We start from the raw sequence: 25,935 nt of genomic DNA, 5'->3' as shown, positions 1-25,935 counted from the left end.
TTTTGGAACTTAATTTGGAATTTGAGGAAATAGTACACGGTATATGTCAACGTTCAGTTTCGAAACATTTCTCAAATGTTTGTGCCAAAAATTGTGAATGAAAGTAGTGTACTTGCGAAACGTGTTGTATGGAATCATCCATGTTATTTTTGGGTAATCAAAATTAGGTAAAAGAACCCATAATTCTGATATAGAAATTTAGAAAACAGGTCAAATTTGACCCAAAGACAACATAAGGGTTAAAAGACAGGCAGGAAGCAACTTACATTAGTTATCGTTAATGCGCCTGAACTCACAGCCTAATTTATAAATTATTTTTGATTTAAACTTAATATTTGAAGAATATACAAACCAGTGGTGCTGTAATGACTGCTGTTGTTGGAAAACAGGTTGAGGAACTTCTTACTTCTGGAAGTTCTGGCCCTTCCTCCGTTAGACTCCTCTTCCTCTGAAGTTGTGGTTGATGTTACCTTGGACTGCTTGCAGATCCTTGCCACAACTTCCCGCCTCCTCTTCACCTCCTCCTCTCTCCTCCTCTTCACATCCTCTTCCCTCCTTTTCTTCTTCTCATCCTCCTCCTTTCTTCTCTTTTCCTCCTCTTTCCTCCTCTCTTGGAGCAGAAAAACAAGGAAAGGTTAAACTATTAGCAGCAAGAAACAAAAACCAAGGAACAACTTCAGACAATATTATATGCACAATTATCTAGTACAAAGAGTGTGCTCCATCTGTTCAGTGGTGTTCCACAAGGCCCTCTTTTCTCTTTTTATGTTCCAACTTAATAACATGATAACATTTATTTTTTCTGTTGATATGCAGATAGTCTATATCCACGATGTTCCACTTCTGGGATTGCTCCGTTGCCGCCCGGAAATTCTGCCGGATTTCACTCTTTATGGCCGGATGTTTGTTACCTTCTGCTTTCTTTGTGTTGGAATTTTAAACTCCGGTGGATTTCTGAGGACTATGGTTAACTGCTCCTCAGATCTCTGCAGGGTAAATCCAGACAGCTAGCTAGACTATCTGTCCAATCTTTTTTGACACTTTTTTTCTCTGATGGCTAAGGAACTTTTTTGCTAGGGGCTTAAAGTTGACCAAATGTCAATGTCAATAAACTGTCTGGCTCTTGATGGGATTCTCATTTTCCAGTGTGGCCCTTAGTGAAGTTGAGTTTGACACTCCTGGCTTAGAACATTCATGCTCCAAAAGGGATAAACCTTCTACATTTAATGAACTTACACTATGAGCTTGGCCACTGTTGTACCAACTCATGATACTGCTTTGTGACAGAAGTGAGCTCAGCCATGTTAAAAAGGAATCTGTATGATTACCTTGCTTCCTTGCTTCCTCTCTCCCCTTTCTCTCCTCCTCATACTCTGGGTCTTCCTCCTCATTGGCTGACTGATAGACCGTCTCTGCATCGCTGTCATCTTTGTGCTCGTTGTAACCGTGCAAGCAGTCCTTGAGGCTGACCAACTCCAATTGAGCGTGTTCATCGACCACCAGAGTGTACTTAACAGAGTCATAATTTAACCCTGCTGTAGCTTCACTCTTTGGTACAGTCTGAGCAGCTGCACGATCTCCCTGAGTGACAGAGTCGGTGCTATCCACCTCAATGTTATTGTCACCTTTTTCTCCCCCTGCATGGACCTTAGTAGAGTCCATCTCTGTTTTTTCATTACCTGCAAGGCAGTGGGTTGGACCGTTCTGGACGTTCACAGAGGGAGTCGGAGTTCCCTCCCCCTCTTCTTCTCTGATGTCAGGGTTGGTTCGGTGGGATAGAGAGGGATGCAGGGGCCCTGGTGGGGGGGCCTCTGTGTCTGAGCTCAGTGACATTCTGTTTGACCCCCCCTCGCTACTGGACCGGGAGAGGATAGGGGGGTTGTCTTGGGTCCTGTCATGGTTTTGGCCTAAGAACACAAATCATGGACACTGGTTAGATACAACAACAGTCATTTGTGAACTGCTTGCAAACTGTTTTGGGAATAAAATGCGGAGAAAGTGTTTTATGAACCACTTCACATATGTAAAATACTGCACCTTAAACTTCTTAACACATATGATTAGATTGTTGTAGCAAACTAGTACTATTTAGCGGAATACTTTCACAGCACTCATCAGTGTCTTTATTTGGCAAGGCACTTAGCCCCTCAGGTTAAGGTAAAGGTGCTGTATGGCCAGTAGTCAAAGACCGTGGTTGTAATCAGAGCTGGACTTTTTTAAGGCCAATGTTAATACTAATATTAAGTCCTGTCTGTCTGTTTGTGTCTATGCGACAACTAGATTTTTAAAGCTGTCCCAATTATTACAATTTTTTCTTTTTTTATATTAACCACGGTTTAAAAGACTATTTATAATAAGGGAGTCTCTAGTAGTGGAAAACTCAAAGAGAATTATTACAATCTCTGCAGGTGCCCTCAGCTCTACAAAGCATTTTAGTCAGTTTGGGATCATCGTTTTGGTTTTCAGGCCCAAACTTATGGTGGCCGAACAGCCCCAAAACCGTTCCTTTAGGAGAAACATGCTGCAAATACAGGAGATCTGCCAGTAGACAATAACCCTATTTGTTTAGGTTCATGAAATGTACCCCAGTTCATGAATATATAGAATATTACTAGTGACATTCCTGTAATCTTAAATCCATATTAGTGTATTATGTACGTGCTTGGTGCCACTCATCGTTCATCAGTTTGGATACTATTATTATTAAAGGTTTATTTAGATAGGGACAGATAGAAAAAAACATAGATAAGCTTTAACAGTCATCTGATGTATGTATCATAGTGTTTTTAGCCGAAGCTAATTCACGACACTTGTCCCTAGTAGGGCTTTTGGTTAAAAATAAAAATACAGATTTACATTATTAAATATAAGACCAAGATGAAATGAAATGAAAAAGGAAAGAAAGTAAATAGAGAGAGCACAGTGTAAAAACTAAATATGAGAGCAAGATTGTTCCCGAATTAGCCACAATTTGGTATTTTTTTTGAAGGTGGCTAATGTTGGGATACATTTCAAATGATCTGGCAGAGAGTTCCATAATTGTGCCCCTTTTACCAAAAAGGCAGTTTGGGCAAATGATGTTCTACGTAAAGGGATACTACAATTGCCTTTTAACGCTGCTCGAGTGGTGGCTCTGGTACCACTTTGCTGTCTTGTTATTGTTTTGCAAAGGGGTGGGGGAGCAGCGTTATTTAGGCAGTTAAAGACCATTTTAACAAAATGCAAGGAGGTAAAATTAGCAAAACTTAAAATCTTATGTTTGCTTAGAATTTGGCAGTGATGGTACCTTATTCTATTCTTGTCCAGGACTTTCAAGGCTCGATTATAAAGACACTCTATGGTCTTAACTGATGTCTGGTGAGCTTGGGACCATGTGGTTAAGCCATATGATGTGTGTGAGAGAATCATAGAATTTATTCACTTTTTACTTTATTTACTCACATCTTTGTCGTTATGGTTATCGTTTTTGGTGTGGACAGCCCTAACATTAGGCCGATATGGTCAGCTGTTGGAAAGTGTGTCTGAATATAAGTTGGCTTACCTGGGCTATCTATGGCTAGATAGCAAATATGCAAGGAAAGTGTGGTATTTTGTATTATTGTATGTCGGTATATTATATGTTTACAATATGTTTGACTGACTAGGTTGGGACATGCAGTGCACCATAGAATGGGTGCATCAGGCTGTAACGGACTCCGAGTCGAGTCCGGACTCAAGAAGCTTTTCTGTTGTCTCGGACTCGTCTTGGACTCGTTGGTATTTGGACTCTGACTTGTCTCGGACTCGACCATTGGACTCGCCAAATATTCTAGTTGGTCTTGACCGAGTCCAGCATTATATGCTTTTGTTCTAAAGTAACGTCCTCCTTCAAAACAAAACCGTTGATGAAGCACCCTTGTTCAGAAAACAGGTATTAGTTTATTTCAAAATCTGGTAACACTTTATAATAACCATCATTAATAGATGGTAAATTGATAGTTAATTAATCTTTAGTTAATTGTCATTTAACTGTCAGCAAATAGTCATTTTAATGTTAACAAACAACGACATTATAATTAATAATGTTTACTAATTATTAGTAGTGCTGTTAATTAACAGATTATTGTTACACACATTATATCCTTTATATACTATATTAGGTATCTGGTAATGATTAAACATTTTTTGTAAACCTTTAAGAAACCATTTTTACAACATCTATAAACATTACATAGATGGATGGACCAGATATTCCTAACACTTTGTTAAGGGTTACTAGTTGGTTTGTAAACTGTATATAAACAGTGTCTGGCTGGTTATTATAAAGTTGCAACAGAACTATAATACCTTGTTAAGTAGTTAATAAATACTTTGTAAACCATCTATAAATATTATATGGATGGCTATTGTAAAGTTGCGACTGATGTTTATGTTTATATACATACACACACACACACACACACACACACACACACACAATACATACATTGTTTACAAGTTGCGACTGATGTTTTTCATAGTTAGTTATTGGTTAGTAAATGCTTGGTGAAGCAACAGTGTCTGGATAGTTATTATAAAATTGCAACAGATAACTATAATACCTTGTTAAATAGTTAATAAATACTTTGTAAACCATCTATAAACATTATCTGGATGGCTATTGTAAAGTTGCGACTGATGTTTTTCATAGTTATTGGTTAGTAAATGCTTGGTGAAGCAATGATAAATGTTTTGCCCTTCATTAAATTATATTAAAAATAGTATCTATATACATACACACACATATATATATATATATATATATATACACATATATATATACACGCACACACACACATATATATATATATATATATATATATATATATACACACACACTAACCAATAACTATGAAAAACATCAGTCGCAACTTTACAATAGCCATCCATATAATATTTATAGATGGTTTACAAAGTATTTATTAACTACTTAACAAGGTATTATAGTTCTGTTGCAACTTTATAATAACCAGCCAGACACTGTTTATATACAGTTTACAAACCAACTAGTAACCCTTAACAAAGTGTTAGGAATATCTGGTCCATCTATCTATGTAATGTTTATAGATGTTTTAAAAATGGTTTCTTAAAGGTTTACAAGCATTTTTTAATCATTACCAGATACCTAATATAGCATATGAGGGATATAATGTGTGTAACAATAATCTGTTAATTAACAGCACTACTATTAATTAGTATTGTTTGTTGCTAACAGTTAAATGACAATTAACTAAAGATTAATTAACTATCAATTTACCATCTATTAATGATGGTTATTATAAAGTGTTACCCAAAATCCATCTAGAACGGGCATCGAGATTGGTCGCCTGGTATACACCTGGCTGCATCATATACAGTTGGCTACCTCAATCATCAGGTATCAATCATTTTAATTTTGGCCACAGACAATATCAGTGAGCAATTTGTACTATGAATTCTTCAAGACAAGTAATAAGTTCAAGAATGGGAACATTTCTATTTTATAATTAAAGTAAATAATATGGCCTAATTTGATCCCATAGTGTGTTACTCTGCACCTGCTTTTTGATTATTACAAATAATAAAGCAAAATGATCATCTTAAAGTAGAAGATATACTGTCTCTCTCATCACATAAATTATGAACAGGTAAGTGAGTGGTCTTAAAGAGGAATCTTTTTTTCTGTCTCGGTATCGATTGTCTTTCATTTGGACTTGGTCTTGACTTGGTCTCGACTAGTCCTGGTCTTGGACTCGACAAAGGTGGACTTGACTACAGCCCTGGAGTTAATGGTTTGTCTTACGCACTCATATTTTTTTTTTTTAGAAAACACGACAGCAAGTACATATCAAACACTTAGAAACGAAATTCAAAAAAAGTCATAAATCTATTACAAACTTGGCCGGATGGGACTGGGGGGGGGCAGACAAACAGGCATTAATACACCTATAGGGCGATATGAGGTCAGCAATAGATTATGGCTATATACTATATGCAGCAGCAGCAAAGACATCACTGCATAAAGTGGACTGACTACAGTGTGGAGGATTACATTAATGTATAGGAGCTATAAAGTCAACCCCATTAATGCAGTAGACGATTAGAAGCAGAGCGACACCGCTGGAGTTAAGAAGTGCGAAACTCGCACTTGCATACTCTGTTACTTTACATCGTTTCTGTACTTGCAGTGTTTTGCTGTGGCATGTGTTTTGGGGGTTTGGGTGATTTTTACTGTGCGTCGTTTCTGTATAAGCAGCACATTTCCTCCAATGGAAGTGTTTTGGGCCGTTGTAGTGTGTTTGCCCTGGTCAGCCACTGTATATAACTGCACTCAGCAGCAGGCAGCAAAAAACACAAAGTTAGAGACTAGCTGATGAACATAGTGTCACATGTACCAGCTAAAGTTCCACATATGTCCCTAAGGAGTTGGTGAAGATTAAAAACAACAACAAAAATAAAAGGAAAGCGTATATTGGACTTACATTCATCAGGTGGACACAAACTTTCCAAAAATATGCTAATGTTGCTCTATGTCAGGATATGGATGTGTACATTTCTTGCTAAAACACTCCACGTAACAACTTCACAAGACAATAATGTCATTGTTAAGTTTTCAGCATGTTCTGCTGCCATCAATGTGCCAACAATAAAAAAAAAGAGGCTTATGCAGCTTTAAACCCAAATGACAGATTAGTCATAATTAGGTTGTGTAATGATTAAGGAGGAGGAATAACCTAAATTGGTTTTAATTAATCCATCATAAGGAATAACTTTGCAATTTTCTGATGACCCGTATGTCATACATGTGACCCCCTGACCCTTTCATATTTGGGTACACTTACATAACTAATCTGTCACCTACTCTGAGGTTTGCACTCTTTAAAGTGGTTTCTTGTTTTATAATAAAACTACCATTAATGAGTATTTTGTGCTGCTATTCCATATCCCCATAGTTACCCTTTATCAGAATGTCATCCTTGTGATGGTGTAAATGAAACTAAAACAGTTTTAGACCATAAGACATTTGGTCTATATCCTTGATGTTCCACCTCTTGGATTGCTCAGATGCCGCAGGAAAAATCCACCAGCTGCATGTCTTTTCGCCAATTTTTGTTTCCTTCTGCTTTCGTTTTTGTTGGAATTTTAAACTCTGGTGGATTTATGAGGACTACGGTTAACTGCTCCTCAGATCTCTGCAGGGTAAAATGAGACAACTAGCTAGACTATCTGTCCAATCTGAGTTTTCTCTCGCACGACTATGTTGCAGCAGCTCCGTCCGGCACTTAGCCCCGCCCAAGACAATTGTAATTGGTTTAAAGAAATGTCAATAAACCAGAGCACTTTTTTCTCCCATCCCATAATGCTGTGTGGACTAGCCAGATCCTCCTCCGCGCCGCAGCGTGTGGATAGTCTGGCAAAGCGAGACTACAAGACACTATACCAAATACACTACTTTATTTCCTTTCATTTTACAGGTCACATTGTTCCTTATCCTTATGCTAAAAATGAACTCATGTTACTGTAATTTTAGAAGAATGCTCCTGCAAAGGACTGTGTCATTTGGTATTCATTTCAAGTGAAATGAGGACAGTATTCAATTGGTACTCTTCCAAATAGTTAATTCCAATAGTCTAGAAAGTGTTTAAGTCAGTGCATAGCAGGTCACCTGAACATGCAAAAATGTTTGTCTCTCCATATAGCTATATATGCTATATAACTATGTTATTTCAATACAATTCCTTTGGTAATTAAGCACTCTATAATTTCCCTGTTCTGAATGTAAATGAAAGAGTTGTTACTAAGATTGTGCCAGAAAGTGTTGGGGTGGGGCTCTACCTTATGATCTACTTTACACATTTGCAGCTATCTTGTTGATGTAACTGTTTTGATCTCTCCTTTTTAAATAATAAATATCACAATGGAAGACGGCAAAGAAAATAAATACAGGGTGTGAAGAAAAAAAAATGACTCTATGTCAGACTACACTCCCTTTGGCAAAAAAAACCCCACCACCCTACGCTCTAGGGTTCATTACCTTGGTCTTGGGTCTTGTCCTGGTTTCTTGGTGCTACAGGTGTGCGTGGGACCACCATGGCTGGCAGATAAACTTCCTGGTTAGATAGTATGTTATTTGGCTTGAATGCCCCTCCTCTGTTAACCCCTTTGGCACCTACTTTCCCTTTCCCATCAGTCCCCCGGTTTTTCAGTCCATTTGTTTCTCTTGGCCTTTGATGTGTATTTTTCTCCTTCTCCTTCCCCTTGGACTCCTCGCACAGTCTTCCTCCTCTCCTCTCTTCCTTCCCTGCAGTCATGCCATCCTTTCCTCTGATGTCCCCCAGGGCCCTCTCTCTCATCGCCGGCACTCCTCTTCCTCCTCCTCTCCTTTGACTCCTTGGTGTCCTTGGTGTGCTGGAGGACTGCGTGTGCATGGCCCCTGACACTTGTCTTTCCCGCAGTCGAGCGCGTGTATCTGCGGTGGTGGCAGCAGCCTGGGTGTTGGCTCTGCTGTTTGCTCCATTGGCTGTGGGTGGTTTTGGTGCCGGGCGGCGCGTGTTGTGCCGAACTTTGTCCTCTGCTTTTGGTTGGATATCTGCTGGTGCTATATCCCCTAACACACACACACACACACACACGCGAAAACAAACAAAAGTATCAGATTATGTATTAGGCAACCAGATGTATACAGAGGGATTATCAGAGTAGCCTACAGTAAGCAGTTTATCCTGGATAAATAAGAGTTAGAGGAGCTGAGGAAAAATCCACATGATCATTTTAAATATTTCAATAATATTTTCACTACATTCTTGAGGATCTGTTGTCACTCTGGCATTGTCATCACTTTACTGTAATGTTGCAGCTGGTAAAGGTGGGGCTAACTTTAATTACTTTGTATATTGCTGGGTAGTCTAACCTATCATAATATATCATAATGGATTAGTTGATTTATATTATGTATTAATTATTCAAAATCTGCAAAGTAACTAGTAACTACAGCTTTCAAATAAATGTAGTGCAGTGCAATTTATGTTACAATATTGGCCTCCACATTGTAGTGCAGTCAGGGGCGCCGTATAGGGGGGAAAAGTTAGGACAATTCCACCCAAAAAATAGGTAAAAACTAATTTAAAATTATTAAACTATCATCATTCAGTATATATTAGGGCTGTCAATCGATTAAAAAATGTAATCTAATTAATTACATACTCTGTGATTAATTAATCGAAATTAATCGCATACATAATTAACGGTGCCTGAACCGATACTTTTTAAGAAAGTTAAAAAAGAAAAGAAAAAAAGGGTACTAAACAACAGTTGGTGACATTAAAGAACGGCTTGTTTATTGCTAAGGCCATATGGTCAAAATTAAATGATTTAATAATAATGTATAACAATAACAATAACTTATTTCACTAGTAAATTGCTGTTGAGCGACAAAAACAACAACCAGATAGGAAAAGGACATTTACAATAACTTCAAATGCACCACGCTGTAGTTTACCAGTTTCATTGAACGCACCGTCTGTGTTGTTTCTCCGACGGCAGCTGCAGATTGTTACATACCGGTGTTGAATCCTCTACAGTAAAACACAGTCACACTTTACACCGTTTAGTGTTAGCTGTCAGCATTTTAACCGTGTTTAATCCAGCTACTAGCTAGCGGTAGGCTAACGTTAGCTGCTGTTGAGTATAGTGTTAACTAGCATCACATGCAGCGGTGTTTGTGTTTCCTGTAACGTCTGTTTCAGAGCAGCAGAGAGAAGCGCAGACATATCAGTGGCACCAGATTTGCATCTGTATGCAAATGTCAATATGGAATGGATTAATCTGCGTTAATTTTTTTAATGCGTTATTTTTTCTCAGATTAATTAATCGAAATTAACGCGTTATTTTGACAGCCCTAGTATATATATTTCAAATATAATAATAAAATGAATTATCTCTTTGTTTTTACTTGTTTTTGGCAGTAAAAGTTAAATATCCCCATTGACCAAAAAGTAAACATCCATATAGACCGACCACCCCCCTGTAACTGCATGAAATGGTTTGGTCCTGCCGTAGCGCACTCATTGACGGTGTTTAGTTGCAGTCAGTAGATGCAGCAGAACTACAGTGACCGCAGTGTTGCCAAGTAACGTTAAAACAAAATCTGGTTTTCAAAAAAGGAAAGAGAGAAAAGAGAGAGAGGAAAGACAAAGGGAAGGGTGTCAAACTGTAACCCAGTTTTTCACCAAGAAAGGTGGGTAGCCTATAGTCTGTGAGTGGTATTAACCTGTTGGCTTAATGTCCATAGTGAAATAAGCTAGCTAGCTACAGACTAGTGTTAGCCTAACATTTAATCACCATTTAATCAGTGCAGGGAAACGTTTAGCAAGATATTCATATTAAATCATTGTCCCTGCCCCTTTTAGCACACTTAACAACAGATGAGTCAGCAGCACCCCAGTCTCCACCAAACTGTGCCCCTCCCTGTCCCAGTGAATAAGGGGAGCAACACTGTGTTCAATGACATGCCAATTAGCATCATAGCAGGGAGTCTGTGGGGCTTTCTCTGTCTTTCATTAATAATTATAATAATAATTAATTTTGTTAAGAGAATTTTCCATTTTGTCAAAGTCTAGTACTAGTATTGAACTACAAGAAGCAAGACAGTTGAAAGCCTTTAATTAGAGTTATGTAAAGCTTTTGATGGGACAGTTAGGTCCTAGAGATGTGGTGACAACAGCTGCACAGAGGGGGACAATTTCTTTGTCATGGGGCCCAAAATTCCTTGCGGCGCCCCTGAGTGCAGTAAAGAAGTAGAAAGTAGAATAAAACGAAAATACCAAAGTAAAATACAAGCACCTCGAAACTGTACTTAAGTGAAGTACTTATTACAGTTACATTCCACCACTGAGAAATTCAAACCCCAGTTTCCTCAAACGCTTTGAACAACCATTTCCCACAGCGCTTTGGAGGAAGGTCTGGCGAGTAAACACAGCATTCTGAGGTTGGGAAATTTGTTCTGGATTATTGGCATTTCTTTAAACCAATCACAATCGTCTTGGGCGGCGCTAAGCGCTGCACAGAGCAACGGCACCTCTGCAAAATAGCCTCGGGAAGGAATTACGTTCAAAAGTTGTTTTAGTCATGCAACAGAAAACTCAGATTGGACAGATAGTCTAGCTAGCTGTCTGAAATTTAACTTGCAGAGATCTGAGGAGCAGTTAACCATAGTCCTCATAAATCCACCGGAGTTTAAAATGCCAACACAAAGAAAACGGAAGATAACGGATATCCGGCCCAAACGAAAGATGTCCGGCTAAATTTCCACGGCACCTGAACAATCCCGGAAGTGGAACGTCGTGGATATAGACTAGTGTGAGCGTAATGCTGTGTAAACGTGCATAAGTTGGCTGGTTGAATGTAGAGATATTAAAATTGTGCATATATACGTAAAATGCTGTTGGATGTGCCTAAAGAGTATGCTAACTAAACCCAAGAGTTTTGTCCTGAAGTGCCTCTGCCCTGGAAAAAATGCCTTTGTGTAAAAAGTATCAACATGGGTAGCGCTGGGAAGGGGGGCTAAGCCACATCAACTCACCCCTCTGTGACCTCTCTACAGTCTGCAGATCTTCAGAGTTGGGAGCTAGTTTTATACGGTCCATAGAGACAGCGCCTCGCGTCATACTCTGAAAGCCACGCCCACCGGAGTGGAAAACTCCTCACTCCCCATTTACTTGTATTGGGTGACGGTGCCTCCTCGTCAATTTCGTCTGCTAGGAAACAACACCTAAAAATGCCTAAAAGCTGCTGTCTGGTGATATTCACTACCAACAGGGTAAAACACCCATGATGACCTAAGTTTTTATAAGCTGCCGACCTGAAAAACTGAGCTTTAATGAAGACGAAAGTGGATACAGATGTGAGGAATCAGCAGGAAGAATGGAAAGACTGTGGGATCCTGACACTAAGCTAACATTATGTCTGGCGTTAAATCTTAAGGGAAATCAGTTTTTGGTTTTGGCGAGATTTAAGTGACTATATGTAACTTTTTAATGTTTCATTTTTCATACAATGATCTTAAATGACCTGTAACAGCAAACGAGACTTAACAGTGAAAAGAACACCATTTTTAATATAGTTTTTAGTAAGGCCTCTGCCCTGGTCTGATTTTTCCCGCAATGTCATAGAATGATTTGCGGCAGGTAGACGGCGCTACAGTAACACATTCTGACGGGTCACAGATTTCTTTGTAACACCGGAAAGCCTGTGTGTTATTTTAGAAGTTACCTGTTATGATGGATACTGGGGCAGGGCCATCACAGAAAAGAAGGGAAAGTGAAAGACGACGGGCAATAACGCTAGTCACACTCGGTCACAATTACGGGATTGTAAATGATTCTAAAACGTCCCCGAATTGGCCCTCATGTATGTAATATGTCTATTTCATTCATCAAATAACTTTAGATTGTACACCGTGGTTGTACGTCAGTAGCCGACATTAAATTAAGTCCCCCTTCCATTTAGGGTGGAGGTTTTATTTCTTTTACTCCATGTTTGCGTTGGCCTACTATTTTCGTTTCATGAAATGCGCTATATAAATCGAAGTTATTATTACGTTGGTTGCTTCAAAAATCTCCTAATGCTTTGGCTCGTGACACAATGACAGTGATTCCCCGGTTTAGCTCACGAGACATCCAAAGTAGGCTAAGTTACCGTATGCAACACTTGAAATGCAACGATGCATCTGTAACTTATTCTTTCATTGTAAATGAATGATTTTCTGTCTGAGCAAAACATTCAAACAGCGTCTTGCTTTACTTTTCACTCTTTCTCTAACTGGGAATGTTAGTATTGGCAGTGGAAGACGAATTACTTAAAAAAAAAAATTCTGAAGTAAAACCATTAACTATTCGTAGTAAAACTGTTAATACTGCACAGTACAAGTCCTGCATTCTGCAATGTTAATGTACTTACATTTACGTAACATGTTAAAAGTGGAGCTTTCAACTTTGATGCTGGAAAGTTTAATGAATAATCAGGCATCATATTTTATTTTGTTATTTTTTTGTGAGTAAACGGGCACTACACTAGTACCTGTAATATGCGGGGAGGAGGAGCGAGAGTCCTTCCAGCTGTCCTTCTTGCCTAAAGAGTTGTTGTTGATGGAGTCCTGGATAGAAGTAATGAAACAGAGCAGCAGTGTAAGAGCAAAAACCAAAACATGATTGGGTTAATAACACACACACACACGCACACACACACACACACACACACACACTGCGTTTCACTATCTTTGTGGGGCCCGTCATTGACATGATGCATTCCCTAGCCCCTTACCCTTACCCTAACCTTAACCCTTACCCTCACCCTAATCATAACCTAACCCTATTCTAACTCTAATCCTAAAACCAAGTCTTAACCCTCAAACAACCCTTTAAACTTGTGAGGTCCAGCATTTTGGCCCCACAAAGCTGGTCGTACCCCACAATTATACTGTATTCCCGGTTTTTGGACCCCACAAATGTAGTTAAACAAGCACACACACACACACACACAATAGCAAAACTGATTCACATGGAGGAGAAGGGATGTGCTTTTCATCTTTTGTCATCCAGTCACATTGGCTCAGTACCTGCAGGGAAACTGATCTTCCACCAGAATAATAAAGACTTTTATATAGAGGCATAAAATAATGGAATCATTAATACTAATTAATACTAATATTAATATTACTGTAGTATTTTGCTATGGTTGTTGACAAAGAGGGTATTCATATCGATACCTATTACATACACTATGGCTTTTCTTACATTTCTGTTCCTGTTTCTGCTGCATTTGTTTTTAAATGTATTCTATATTATCTATATGTCTGTCTGTCTGTCTGTCTGTCTGTCTGTCTAATATTGTAGGAAGTATGTAACGATTCGGCTTTGACGTCATGAGAACCACGTAGAACACTGACTCACTACTTACTGACATCCCATCATGCATCTGCTTTCCCTGTTGCACACCCCATTCTGTTGCTACGGTTACTAGTGTGTGTGTGTGTGTGTGTGTGTGTGTGTGTGTGTGTGTGTGTGTGTGTGTGTGTGTGTGTGTGTGGGTGTGCGTGTTTGAGAGAGAGAGAGAGGGAGAATCAAAGTATATCTTGATGTGCTGAGCACATCCCTCACTCTGATGACATCTTCCTTTAGACTGACGTTACCGCAACAGCATATGCTGATTTCAATGTTCTGATGTGACGTAAGAATGCAGTTGAGGGAACTTGAAGTAAAAGAAATAGTATACAAATGACTGAGTAATTAACATATCAGGTCAATGAAGCAGTATGAATGAGTGGCCTCGTCAATTTAAATAAACTGAGACAGAAAGAGAGTTGATAATGAGGCACAATGATAGGAAGCTCTTACATTAAAACTAAGAAAGGGATTAGAGAGAGTTCTATGGTGGAGAAAGTGGAGGAACAGAGACACAAAGAGTCAGAGAAAGAACAATACAGAGAGAGAGACAGATTCAATTATAAAGCCATAACTATCCCGATGTATCCTGAGCTATACATTATCTGTCATGTTAAAAGTTAACGTCTAGCTTGACTTGTCAGAAAACGAACATTATTTTTTTAAGCCATGATAGCGGTGTGTCTCTAATGATGGCAATATCAACCTGTTGGTTGATCAGCCGGTACACCAGTTTGGTCCAAACCGTAGAAAAAAATATGATTATTATAATTATTATTATTATTATAAAATAATAATAATAATAATAATAATAATAATAATAAACGGAGGATCTCCACACACTGGCACCGTTCATCTGCATACAGCAGTATACAAAGCTGTATGAAAATCATACAGACTAATTTCCCTTAAATTACAAGCTAATGCTAGTGCTAGCTAGCTAGATAGCTAGCACTAGCATTAGCCTAGCTAGCCTCGGTTGGCAAGGTGTTACCAGACGCCTAACAAGACATTTTTAGGCATCTAAAATGTTCTAATTAAAGCTATAATATTTATGTTAATATTTTATATTAATGAACGTTGGTTACATTCAAGCCATTGCCAAATGAGTTGATACAAAGCTGATTAAGTCTATCAGCTCCATGGAACTTTCTGTATTTCTCAGTATGGCTATGTTTACAAAATGGTGTAGTCCGGCGACTTTCGCATGCAGAAGCTCGAGTGATGCGACAACAGCAGCGTTCAGCTTTGGAGATGAATTGGACTGCTGCAACAGGTGAAGGTATTGTTGAAAATCCTAAGAAGCGCCCACAAAATGTTTCAGTGAGTGATTGTCCTGCTAAGAAAAGACCTACATTCAGCAGAAGGACTAAAATCCAAAAAGGAAAGAGACCGACGGCGAAGACGAACACAGATAACCATTGATGTGGCTTTTCCTAGTTGGAGAGTGCTGAAAAAAGAAAAGGGACTGAAGTCAGACATTGATGCCGCCTTACTGCTCTTGAACAGGTTAGCAATGGGTTTTGTAACGTATTAGGAGTAGGAATTTCTACGCTCTCCGTTTCATTTACTCGACCGATCACCGAAGGCTTGCGTCATGTGGATGCGCCGACAGTCAGTGTGTTTACATGCCCACTAGTAACCGGGGTAATCCGGTTAAGTGAATAACCAGGTTAGGCCAGTTCTCGCCGTATACATGAGCGGGAAGAATGGGAAGAATGAAGGAAGAAGGAGTAACTCTACTTCCGGTACAGTAGGAGGCACTCTGCCATGTACAACTGGTCAGAAAAAGGCTTTTTCTTCTGGTTGACCTTTGTCAAAATTACAACAACTTGGAAAGTTAGGAGAAAATGGTCGACTTTTCAGTGCTGTACATTTAGTCAATTCATCGTAGGCTCATTGCTGCCGCTGGCCCGCTGTTTCAGGCAACGCTGTTTTGTTGTATCATAGCAGCGGGTTGTATCTCCACTCACAGCGCTGATGGATTGTTCCCGGGTCAAAAAAAAGTTTCTGTTCTGGGCGACAGAAACTACGCACTATAGCTTTAACTTTCATGAAGTGAAAACATACAGTAAGAGGGTCAAAATTTTAAGATGAAAACATAGACAACCCCTTCAAACAAGTTCATGGCTATTTCAATGTACACGGTGCCATGGTTAGCAATGCTAAGCCTCCATTCTGATTGACAGGTCGGTGTGTAGCCACGCCCTAAAGCATCCTCTGCTTTATCATCAATTTTAATATAAATGGGACAATAATTTATAAAATGAACATCATGCTGTATTAAAGAAGACTTAACTAGCTATTGAGACCAAGGTCTCAAAACATCTTACCAAAGGACTACAGTTGAAAATTAGCTGGCTGGCTGACACTAGGAAAATGTTTACTGAGGTAATACATTTAAGTGAGAAGTAAGGTCGTTTTCTCATAGACTTCTATGCAATCAAGAATCATGGAATGCAGATTTAAGGCACTTCTGATTGGCTACACACCATTTGATTTCTATGGGCTACACTTTTAAGCCCAGAAATTGCCGCTTGGTCCAGACTGAAATATCTCAACAACTTTTTGCTGGATTGTCATGAAATTGTCCCCAGAGGACAAATCCTTATGACTTTGGTGATACCTTGACTTTTCCTCTTGTGTCACCATAAAGTTAACATTTGTGGTTCAAAGTGAAATATTTTAAAAATGATTGGCTAGAATGCCATGGAATTTGCTTCATATAGTCAAGGTCCCTAATGAATACATTCTAAAGATTTAGGTGATCCTCTCACCTTTCCTCTGGAGGTAAAACAAATTCCAATAGAAAAGCCTCTAGAGGATCAGCAAATGGCTGCAGGGTGGCACAGCACAAAACTACTTTCGGTCAGTCATCTTTTTCAGTAAAAGAAATACATTATTGGAATGCTCTGCCAACGGAAATATGAACACAAACTGATCTGAAAATGTTTAATGAATATGGTAAAATACTGGCTGTAACAAAACCAAAACCTGCAATTACTGATCTTTGATCATGCACACACACAAACACACACACACACACACACACACACACACACACACACACACACACACACACACAAAAATAGAGGAACAGATAAATATACATAGATAAACATACATTGGCTATTCGTAAAGACTACGTGCATGCATGCACACAGACACCCATACAATTATTTATAATTTTATATGATTATGTCACATGTATGAGAATGTCACAATTTAGTATGTGCTTCAAAATGTACTCCTGGTAATGATGATATGACCTTTTTAAGCAGAAAAGCATATAGAGACAGGGGTCGCAAATTAGTCTTGGCTAGAAATCCTATGTGCAACACAGTATGTCATTGTAACATGTTACATGTTTTTGCATTGTCCCTGTGACAAATACAGTAAACTAATTAATCAATAAAAATTGTTAGCCCTGTCCAGAAGCTACCCACTCCACCCATTCAAAGTGAATTTGAAATGACTTTCAGTCAGACATAACAGATCAATGACTGCCTGTGATGCAGAATCAACTACCCCCTCTCTTGCTCTGTTAACAGCAGTAAACAGTGTGGAGGCAGCTAGTTGCCCAGATGCTACAGAGTGCTGCTCTATTTATTGTTTAAATACTTATTTCAAAGTGGTTCCCTTCCTGGGCCTCAACCCTGTGCTCCATCAGCTGTAGCACCCTACTCCTCGTCCTCAACACATGCCTTTAAAACCCCCATGCACACTGAAGACATAAGGAATAGGGCATATATCAAAAAGACCCAGACAACATTGTGTGGGTGATGCATGGATCTGTCAAATTCACATTATCCTTTTCATCATGTCGGGTTTTTTTTAGTGTGTCACCAGGGTTTGAATTTTCAACAGCAAAGCAAAGTCAGTGCACAATGTTCATATCTCAGATTTCAGCACGTGAATGCACTATTGCTAAAATGAGTCTGCATATACAGCTGCTTTACCACATAGAGGTAAGACAACTTTGGACAAGAATAAAGATGGGTGAATTATTTTACTAATTAGCATGCTACTGTATAACACGTTTGTTTAATCCATAATGATGGGTCCAGGCACCATATATACCTTATGGTCAAGGTGCTGTTATGCATCAGTCATACCATAGAGTTTAGGTGGATCACAGGATCCTAGTTCAGACACCATCCAGGCAATTCCAGTGATGCTGTTATTAAGTTAAATGGACTTGGTGAGTCCAGGACAGAGCACAGCAGCCAATCACACTGCTAATCACCATACAGCTGGTTTAATACTTTACTGTAATAGTTGTAATGTGTCTGATGACACATGGACTGAGGACTTGATCAATAATGTTAATGAACTGATTCCAATAAAAAATTTATATTTCAGTATTATCCTGGTCTGGCTTTTTCAATTTGGGAGTTGTTGTCTTCGTTCATCAACAACCATCATTGCCGATGAAAATATATCTGTTTACGGACGAGTTAATGTATTAAAGTTTTATTCATGTTACATTTAGTAACAGTTATTCATGTTATGCCATGTCATTGTAATGAAACAGCCGCAGTATTAGTTATAGCCACATAATTAGATAGATTCTATTTGTGGTGGTAGTTGAGTGGACAGCGAGCAAGCAAGCTAACATTAGACAGTTAAAACCACAATATCACTGGTCTCTATGGCGGCTTGATTTCGGCCAGGCGCGGACCCCAGCGGACCTCCCTGGCCGATCACCAAACTTTGTCAAACTGTTATTGCTGTTAGCGCGTTAGCAACTGACACTGGGGTGCTGACTGGGTTTGGGTTGCTGTAGTCGCTGGCTGAGGGCTAACGTTAACTGTGTCTGTGTTCCCTGGGCTGTCCGCTCTCTTCCCGGCGAAGGCTCTTAGTGGCCTGAAGTGCGCTAGCTGGCTAACTTAGCAGTAGATTAGTCAACTACCCCTAAAGCTAACGTTACAGTAGCTAACGTTTGAAGCTTTTTTAAAGCTATATGCATATGCATAGTTTCTGTCGCCCCCAAGAGGAATTCTAAGTAATGACAACAAAACTGTCTGCACGCGCCCCCACTCCTCCTCCACGCAGTTGCTAGTAGCCAAGGAGGACACGGAGGATTAAAAAACATGATGGATTCTTCAGAAGAGGTTATTATCTTCACTCGAGTTTCTGCGCGAGAAAGTCACCGGACGACACCAGTTTCTGAACATAGCCATACTGACAAATACAGAGAGAGTTGTGTGGAGCTGATAGTCTTAATTAGCTTTGTAGCAACTCATTTGACAATGGCTTGAATGTAACGTTTTTTTAATATCAAAAAGTTATGCACTAAAGCTTTAATCGTGGGGTAGCCCAGCACTGTTAACCGTGGTCAAAACAATCATACTAAAAATAACTTTATGAGCATGTTAAACGTTATTGTAATGAGAACGTTGCCATACAGTTTTGCCACCAAGCATTAGCATGAACCACTTGTCATCGTAGCGCATTGTAGTAAGCTGGATCTACTGGAGCTAACGTATGTGGCAATTTTACTCGTGGGGTAGCCCAGCGCTGTTAATCATGGTCAAAACAATTATACTAAAAATAACTTTATGAGCGTGTTGAATGTTGTAATAATGTTACTGTAAGTTTAGACACTAAGCATTAGCATGACCCACTTGTCACTGTAGCACATCGTAGTAGGCTGAATCGATATTGGTATTTCATATCAACAAATCAGGTCTTTACTGAATAACTGTTTGGCAAAGTGGCATGTAATAAATGAAACAATTGTGTGGCAGAAAAACTGCTGTATTGCTGTTGAGAATAATTCTGTGACATTGTATGATTTACAATTACTCTCTAACGTATCATCTAGCGTTTCTGGGTATTTACCGTGTTTCGCTGGAACTTGGAGCAACTATAGGGGTCAAAGGTTATATGATACCATTGCCAGTTCAACATTCAAATTACAGATTTCTCTGGGTTTGAACATTGCTGGAAACATTTGGGATAATGTAAGTACACAACTCAACAAATATAAATAATACAGGTATAGTCGTTTTTAGACATTTTAATGCGGAAATATTAAATATAATATCTTTAAGGACAAGAACTGAGACATCAAGTGTCAAAACCAATAAGAATCATGTTGAGGACAGGACAATACTTCATTAGAATCTGAACCGGGAGGTAGAACTTTTGCTGCTCCATGGGAATTTTATTGTTCAAGTTGTGGTAACTTTATCATCTCCTTATCTTTTCCACAGTCTGAGAGAAGCCCTTCGTGTGGCATCTGTCCTGCATTACTGTTAGGCCGGCTACACACTGTTTGCATGGTGTGAGCATGTCAGCTGCGTGGCGTTAGAGCTGCACACTGCCTGCGTGACATGCACGTCTCAGGTGCGGCTCGAGCCGCGCCGAAAACGCGTGCATGGTAGAAATAGGACCGACGCCTATTTTTCACGGGACACGCAAGCGTGTTGGAAGCGTTTCCAGGCAAAATAGAATACGAAAAGATGTTTATGTGTAATTTTGACAAAAACACATTTGATAAATGACATTTTGATGTTTGAAAGTCTCTAGGTTTTGACATAAATGCAGATATAAATGTAATTAAAAAATAAAAAAATATAATTATTGATTTTCAAATATACAATACAGAACAAAATATTCTGTAGCCTATTTTGCTGTCAATACTGCCGACGTTGCCTTTGCTGTAATCAACTCAGAATATATTTATGTTTAACATGAAGTATACTACTGCTTGAGTGCATTTTATCAATGGGAAACAGAAACGCCACGCTCACGCCACGCAGCCAGTGTGTAGCCGGCATTACTGAACATACAGTGTCTGGGTATTTAATCCCTGCATTGGTCCCTCCTACAGAAGCCATTTCTGGCAGTTCTTTGAAACTGTGGCACGTGGCTTGTTAGCTCAGTTGGTAGAGCAGGTGCACATATATAGAGGTCCTGGTTCTTTACCGTGCTGCTGTATTAAAGACCGCACGTATTCTCAGTATGCAGCTCATGGAATGATTGTGCTGAAGACATAATAACCTTCTATATCTGCCTGTCAGCACACTGTCTTCCTACTCTGTCAGGTTACAGTGGATCATTGACTGGATCTTTTACAGTTAGATAATTACTGATGACTTCTATAGGTGATCTGTATATTACTGTTAACCTATAAGGAGCAGCCAACTACTACAGACTTCCTCTTCACAGAGAATTATTTGCATTTCACATCTGTAGCTGGTCTATATTTTCATCTGACATTACAGTGTGTTTTAAGCATGTGTAATTCTGTTCTCTTGTAATATTTATATTTCTTTAAGATGTAATGTTTAACAACCAATCAGAGCCAAGGAGTGTGATAAAACATGTTAACTCAAGCAAATTATATAATTTCACACGCACAGATGTTAATCTTCGCGCACCAATTTAACAATGGAGAGTTGTACAAGCAGCAGCAAGCGTGAAAAAAAACATAGGGAGAGGGAAAGAATGGCACCTGGACATATAAAACTAAGCAGCACGCGCACAGAGCAGCCAGTGGATTTCTGCTCGCTTGAATGCAGCTGAGTTTTTCCATTGTGGGGGCGGAAAACAAGGATGCACTGGCCCTCCCATGATTGGTCACTTTCAAGGTGAACTCACCCGCACACACCTCCTTAGTTTACCTTGATTGACAGTTATAGTTCAGTTAGCCAAAGAAGTGTTTTTCTGTCTTTGTAAACGGCGTAGTGCAAGATACATCGTAAATAAAGGACTGTATAAGTGTCTCTTATCTGTTCTGTTGTTGGAATATGTGCGATGCTTTTGAAATGTCTGTAAATTCTTGCCGATGTATGTACCCGTCCCATACGTTACCACTAACATTAGAGCTAACATTAGCCTTAGCATTATAGGAATTATATGGCTGTTGTTAGCCTGGTTGGCCAGTCTGATTAATCCAGAAACAGAAATATTTCATGACATGGAGTATGATGTAGTTGTATGTGTGATCTTGTTATACTAATAAGTTCAACTTGTCAAAAACATAAGTATTTGGTTGGTTAGCTCTAAATTTCTGTTATGGATTAATCGGACTGGCTGGCCAGGCTAACAACAGCCATGTTAGCTAAGGCTAGCTCTAATGTTAGAGATAAGGGTGTACAGGGTGATATTCATGTACATCGTCAAGGATTTACAAACATTTCAAAAGCATCGCACATATCCCAACAATAGAACGAATGAGAGACACTTATACAGTCCTTCATTTACGGTGCTGTCTTGCACCACATCGTTAATAAAGACAGAAAAACACTTATTTGGCCGGTACACTCCGTGCTTCCTGAACTATAACGTCAATCAAGGTAAACTAAGGAGGTCTGTCAGTAAGATTGCCTTGAAAGTGACCAATCATAGGAGGGCCAGTGCCTCCCTTGGTTTTTGTCCCCAAAATGTAAAAAGTCAGTTTAATTCAAACTAGCAGAAATCCACTTCACGAGCAGAGTTTACCTGCGAGAGCATGTATGCCATCCGGCGCTCGTAAAGCAGACACTCGCGCCTCAAAAGAAACACAAAAAAGGCATTGCAGTAACATAACCTTGATCCTCGGATGGTCCAATTTCCCCGACTTTGGTAAATGTAAATGAACTGTATTTATATAGCGCTTTTCTAGTCTTAACGACTACTTACATAGTACAGGAACCATTCATCATGCACACACAATCATACACTGGTGGCCGAGGCTGCTGTACAAGGTGCCACCTGCTCATCAGATTAACATTTACACGCATTCACACTCCGATCGCGCAGCATCGGGAGCAATTCTGGGTTCAGTGTCTTGGCCAAAGACACTTCGACATGGGACTGCAGGGACTGCCGCCCGAGGGATTTGGTGTGTTCGTGAGCTTTAAATCGCAATGTAGAAACAACATGGACAAAGAAGATATGTTTCCAGTATTTGTGTGACAACAAAGAACAAAGAAAACAGGTCAGTTCAGCCAGGAAATATGATCGGGAACAAATTTTTCCAATTATTCCGACACCACATGAATGCCGCACAAATGCCCTATCTTGCAATGTTAACGAAAGTTAAATATAATTTGGGTGTCTGCCCTCTGCTCCAAAATGTAATGATTTCTTCCTTGGACCATGCTATAGCTTTCAGCAAGTTTAATGAATATCGGGCCAGAAGTTTTTCTGTAATTCTGCTGACAGGCAAACAAACAAACAAACCGAGCCGAAAACATGACCTCCTTGGTGGAAGTAACAATGTTGTGATTTTATTTGATGTTCCAATGGGAACTAAGAAACCTCCTCTCTATATTGAGTGATTTGGATGTTGATGCTGAAGGGAAATCCAGGTTAGGGTGAAATTACTCTACTCTGATCTGTCCTGACACAGTAAACAGGATTCAACTGACTTAAAGGGATACACAAGCATACTACTGCTGAGTGAGTGCTACTCACTAGCCTACTGCTAGCTTCCCCCAGAGACCACTCATTATTGAAAACTGCCTCAGGAGCCAGGGCTAGCTACTTCACAATAATTTTCTAGACTTGTTTTTATAGAAATATTCCTCTTTTGGCTTGGCTTTTTATTATCCTCTTTTTCTGTATTAGAAGATACTGCTACAGGCAGCTGAACTATCTTAAATACAGTTACATACATTTCACAAGATGGCAGAACAGCTTGGAAGCTTTTGTTTTAACAGCGCAATCAGGGTCAATCCTACAACCGCTACTTATGGCCTATCAAAGTGTCCTTGAGCAAGTCACTGAACCCCTAGCTGCGCACCTACTGTGGGTCTGCTAGGAAAAAAACAAGTTGGCTACATGATATAGATTGACTTACGAATATTGATATGCTAAATACATTATATTTGCCAAGAATATTGCCACCAATAAACAAAACAGGAACCTATTTAGTGAAGCACAGCAACATACAGCTACAGCTGAACCATTTTCAGAACTGACCCACTGCCTGCACACACGCACGCACGCGCACGCACGCACACACACACACACACACACACACACACACACACAGTTAGCCAATGCTGTCTCATTCTGAAGACAGGATCCTCCCAGGAAAAACACACACACACACACACACACACACACACACACACACACACACACACACACACACACACACACATTTATTCAGTTTGATGCCACTGTTGCCTCATTCTATACACAAGATGACCCATAATCAAACATATACACACTGTAACAAATCTACCCGGCGCATTTTAAAAACAGGGGATACTCCCAGCCTCCATACCTGGGTGCCGGCTTGTGGCAGCTGTGGGAACAGAGCCAGGGTGGTTGGTCTCTTTGGTCGATATTTGTCCATGACAGCACAGGTTGATTCCCCTTTGACAGGCAACAGCTTCCTCCGTGCCTCCTCCTCTTCCTCCTCCTCCTCTTCTCCTCTTTTATTATGCCAGTGTTGCCGCTTCTCAGCTCGGACAAGGCCTCCCCCACCCTCCTCTACCTCCCTCTCTTCCCTGTCTTTCTCCTCGGTCTCCTCAGCATCGATCAGATGCAAGCTCTGCCTCTGAACACACCCCTTCCACTCCCTCCTTGCTTGCTCATTGGCTGGCCACAGTGTCACATCATTATCATCATCACCATCATCTTCCTGGCAGGAGCAGAGTGGAACGGAGGAGGAGAGGAGAGAAACAGAAGGAGGAAGAGAGAGAGAGAGAGAGAGAGAGAGAGAGAGAGAGAGAGAGAGAGAGAGAGAGAGGTGGGTGTTGTTGAACAGAGATGGGATGAGCAAGGATTGACAGAGAGAAGAAGGCAGGGTGGAGAGGGAGACAGAGACAGAGATGCAGAGAGGGAGAGAGAGGGGGAAGAGGAAGTCAGAGCCAACCAATCAGAGCAAGGCATGACATCACCAGCTCGTCTGATCTGTCTGTGGTGTTTTCTGTGAGTAAAGGCTAATAAACACTGTGCATGTGTCTGTGTTGTGTGTGCGTTTGTGTAACCCAGTCAAATAAGATTAAACAGTAACAGCGGAGAGACAATGGCAACAGACCTGCCAACCAATCAAACAACAAAGAGGCTAGCAAACCGGTCATTTACCCATTTACTAGTCATTCAGCCAGCCAAACAAGTAATTAACAAACCAGACAATCAGACATCACCACACCGTTGTGATGAAAAGAGAGCTGAGCCAGAAGGCAAAGCTCTCAATCTACCGGTCAGTTTTTGTTCCTACCCTCACCTATGGTCATGAAGGCTGGGTCATGACCGAAAGAACAAGATCCAGGGTACAAGCGGCCGAAATGGGTTTTCTCAGGAGGGTAGCTGGCGTCTCCCTTAGAGATAGGGTGAGAAGCTCAGTTATCCGTGAGGAGCTCGGAGTAGAGCCGCTACTCCTTCGCGTCGAAAGGAGCCAGTTGAGGTGGTTCGGGCATCTGGTAAGGATGCCCCCTGGGCGCCTCCCTAGGGAGGTGTTCCAGGCACGTCCAGCTGGGAGGAGGCCTCGGGGAAGACCTAGGACTAGGTGGAGGGATTATATCTCCAACCTGGCCTGGGAACGCCCCAGTCGGAGCTGGTTAATGTGGCTCGGGAAAGGGAAGTTTGGGGTCCCCTGCTGGAGCTGCTACCCCCGCGACCCGATACCGGATAAGCGGACGAAGATGGATGGATGGATGGACAATCAGACAGTCAGTCTATCACTCTTTTAGTCCACCAGCCAGCTAACAAACCAACCAGCAAACAAGTTGTTTGGCCATTAATCCAAAAAACCCAGTCTATCAGCCAGCCAGCCAGCTACTGTAACAAACAAGTCAGTCAGTCAGTCAGTCAGTCAGTCAGTCAGCAAACTATTCAGGCAAAGGCTTACCAGTGAACGAAGAACTAGTCTGCCGGCTAGGTATATTAGCTAACATTCCAGCCAGTCAGTGAGTCAGTCAATCATTCAGTCAGTCAGTCAGTCAGTCAGTCAGTCGGCCAGTTCGTCAGTTTAGCAAACCAGTCAGTCAACTAATGAATCAGTCACATATTTCAATAAATTAGCCAACCAGTAGCTAACATGCAGTCAGTC

The 25,935-nt window shown here is 40.3% G+C and overlaps 1 protein-coding gene across 1 annotated transcript in view; it reads right to left on the bottom strand.

The window, feature by feature from the left end:
- LOC144522531 (C-Jun-amino-terminal kinase-interacting protein 1-like) overlaps positions 1 to 24,395 on the bottom strand; it is a 38,024-nt gene extending 13,629 nt beyond the window's left edge. Inside the window, exons 1-5 of the mRNA XM_078257680.1 lie at positions 24,163 to 24,395; positions 13,075 to 13,150; positions 8,033 to 8,605; positions 1,329 to 1,907; positions 353 to 610 (exon numbers count right to left, since the gene is read on the bottom strand). Coding sequence (XP_078113806.1) covers positions 353 to 610; positions 1,329 to 1,907; positions 8,033 to 8,605; positions 13,075 to 13,150; positions 24,163 to 24,234 — 1,558 coding nt within the window. The 5' untranslated portion in view covers positions 24,235 to 24,395. The remainder of the gene's footprint in view (positions 1 to 352; positions 611 to 1,328; positions 1,908 to 8,032; positions 8,606 to 13,074; positions 13,151 to 24,162) is intronic.
- Between the last annotated feature and the right edge of the window lie 1,540 nt (positions 24,396 to 25,935).

Source organism: Sander vitreus, chromosome 8 (assembly GCF_031162955.1).
Source record: "Sander vitreus isolate 19-12246 chromosome 8, sanVit1, whole genome shotgun sequence".
NCBI lineage: Eukaryota > Metazoa > Chordata > Actinopteri > Perciformes > Percidae > Sander > Sander vitreus.
Note: the sequence above shows the minus strand (reverse complement) of the source record. Positions and strands in the feature narration are given on the sequence as shown.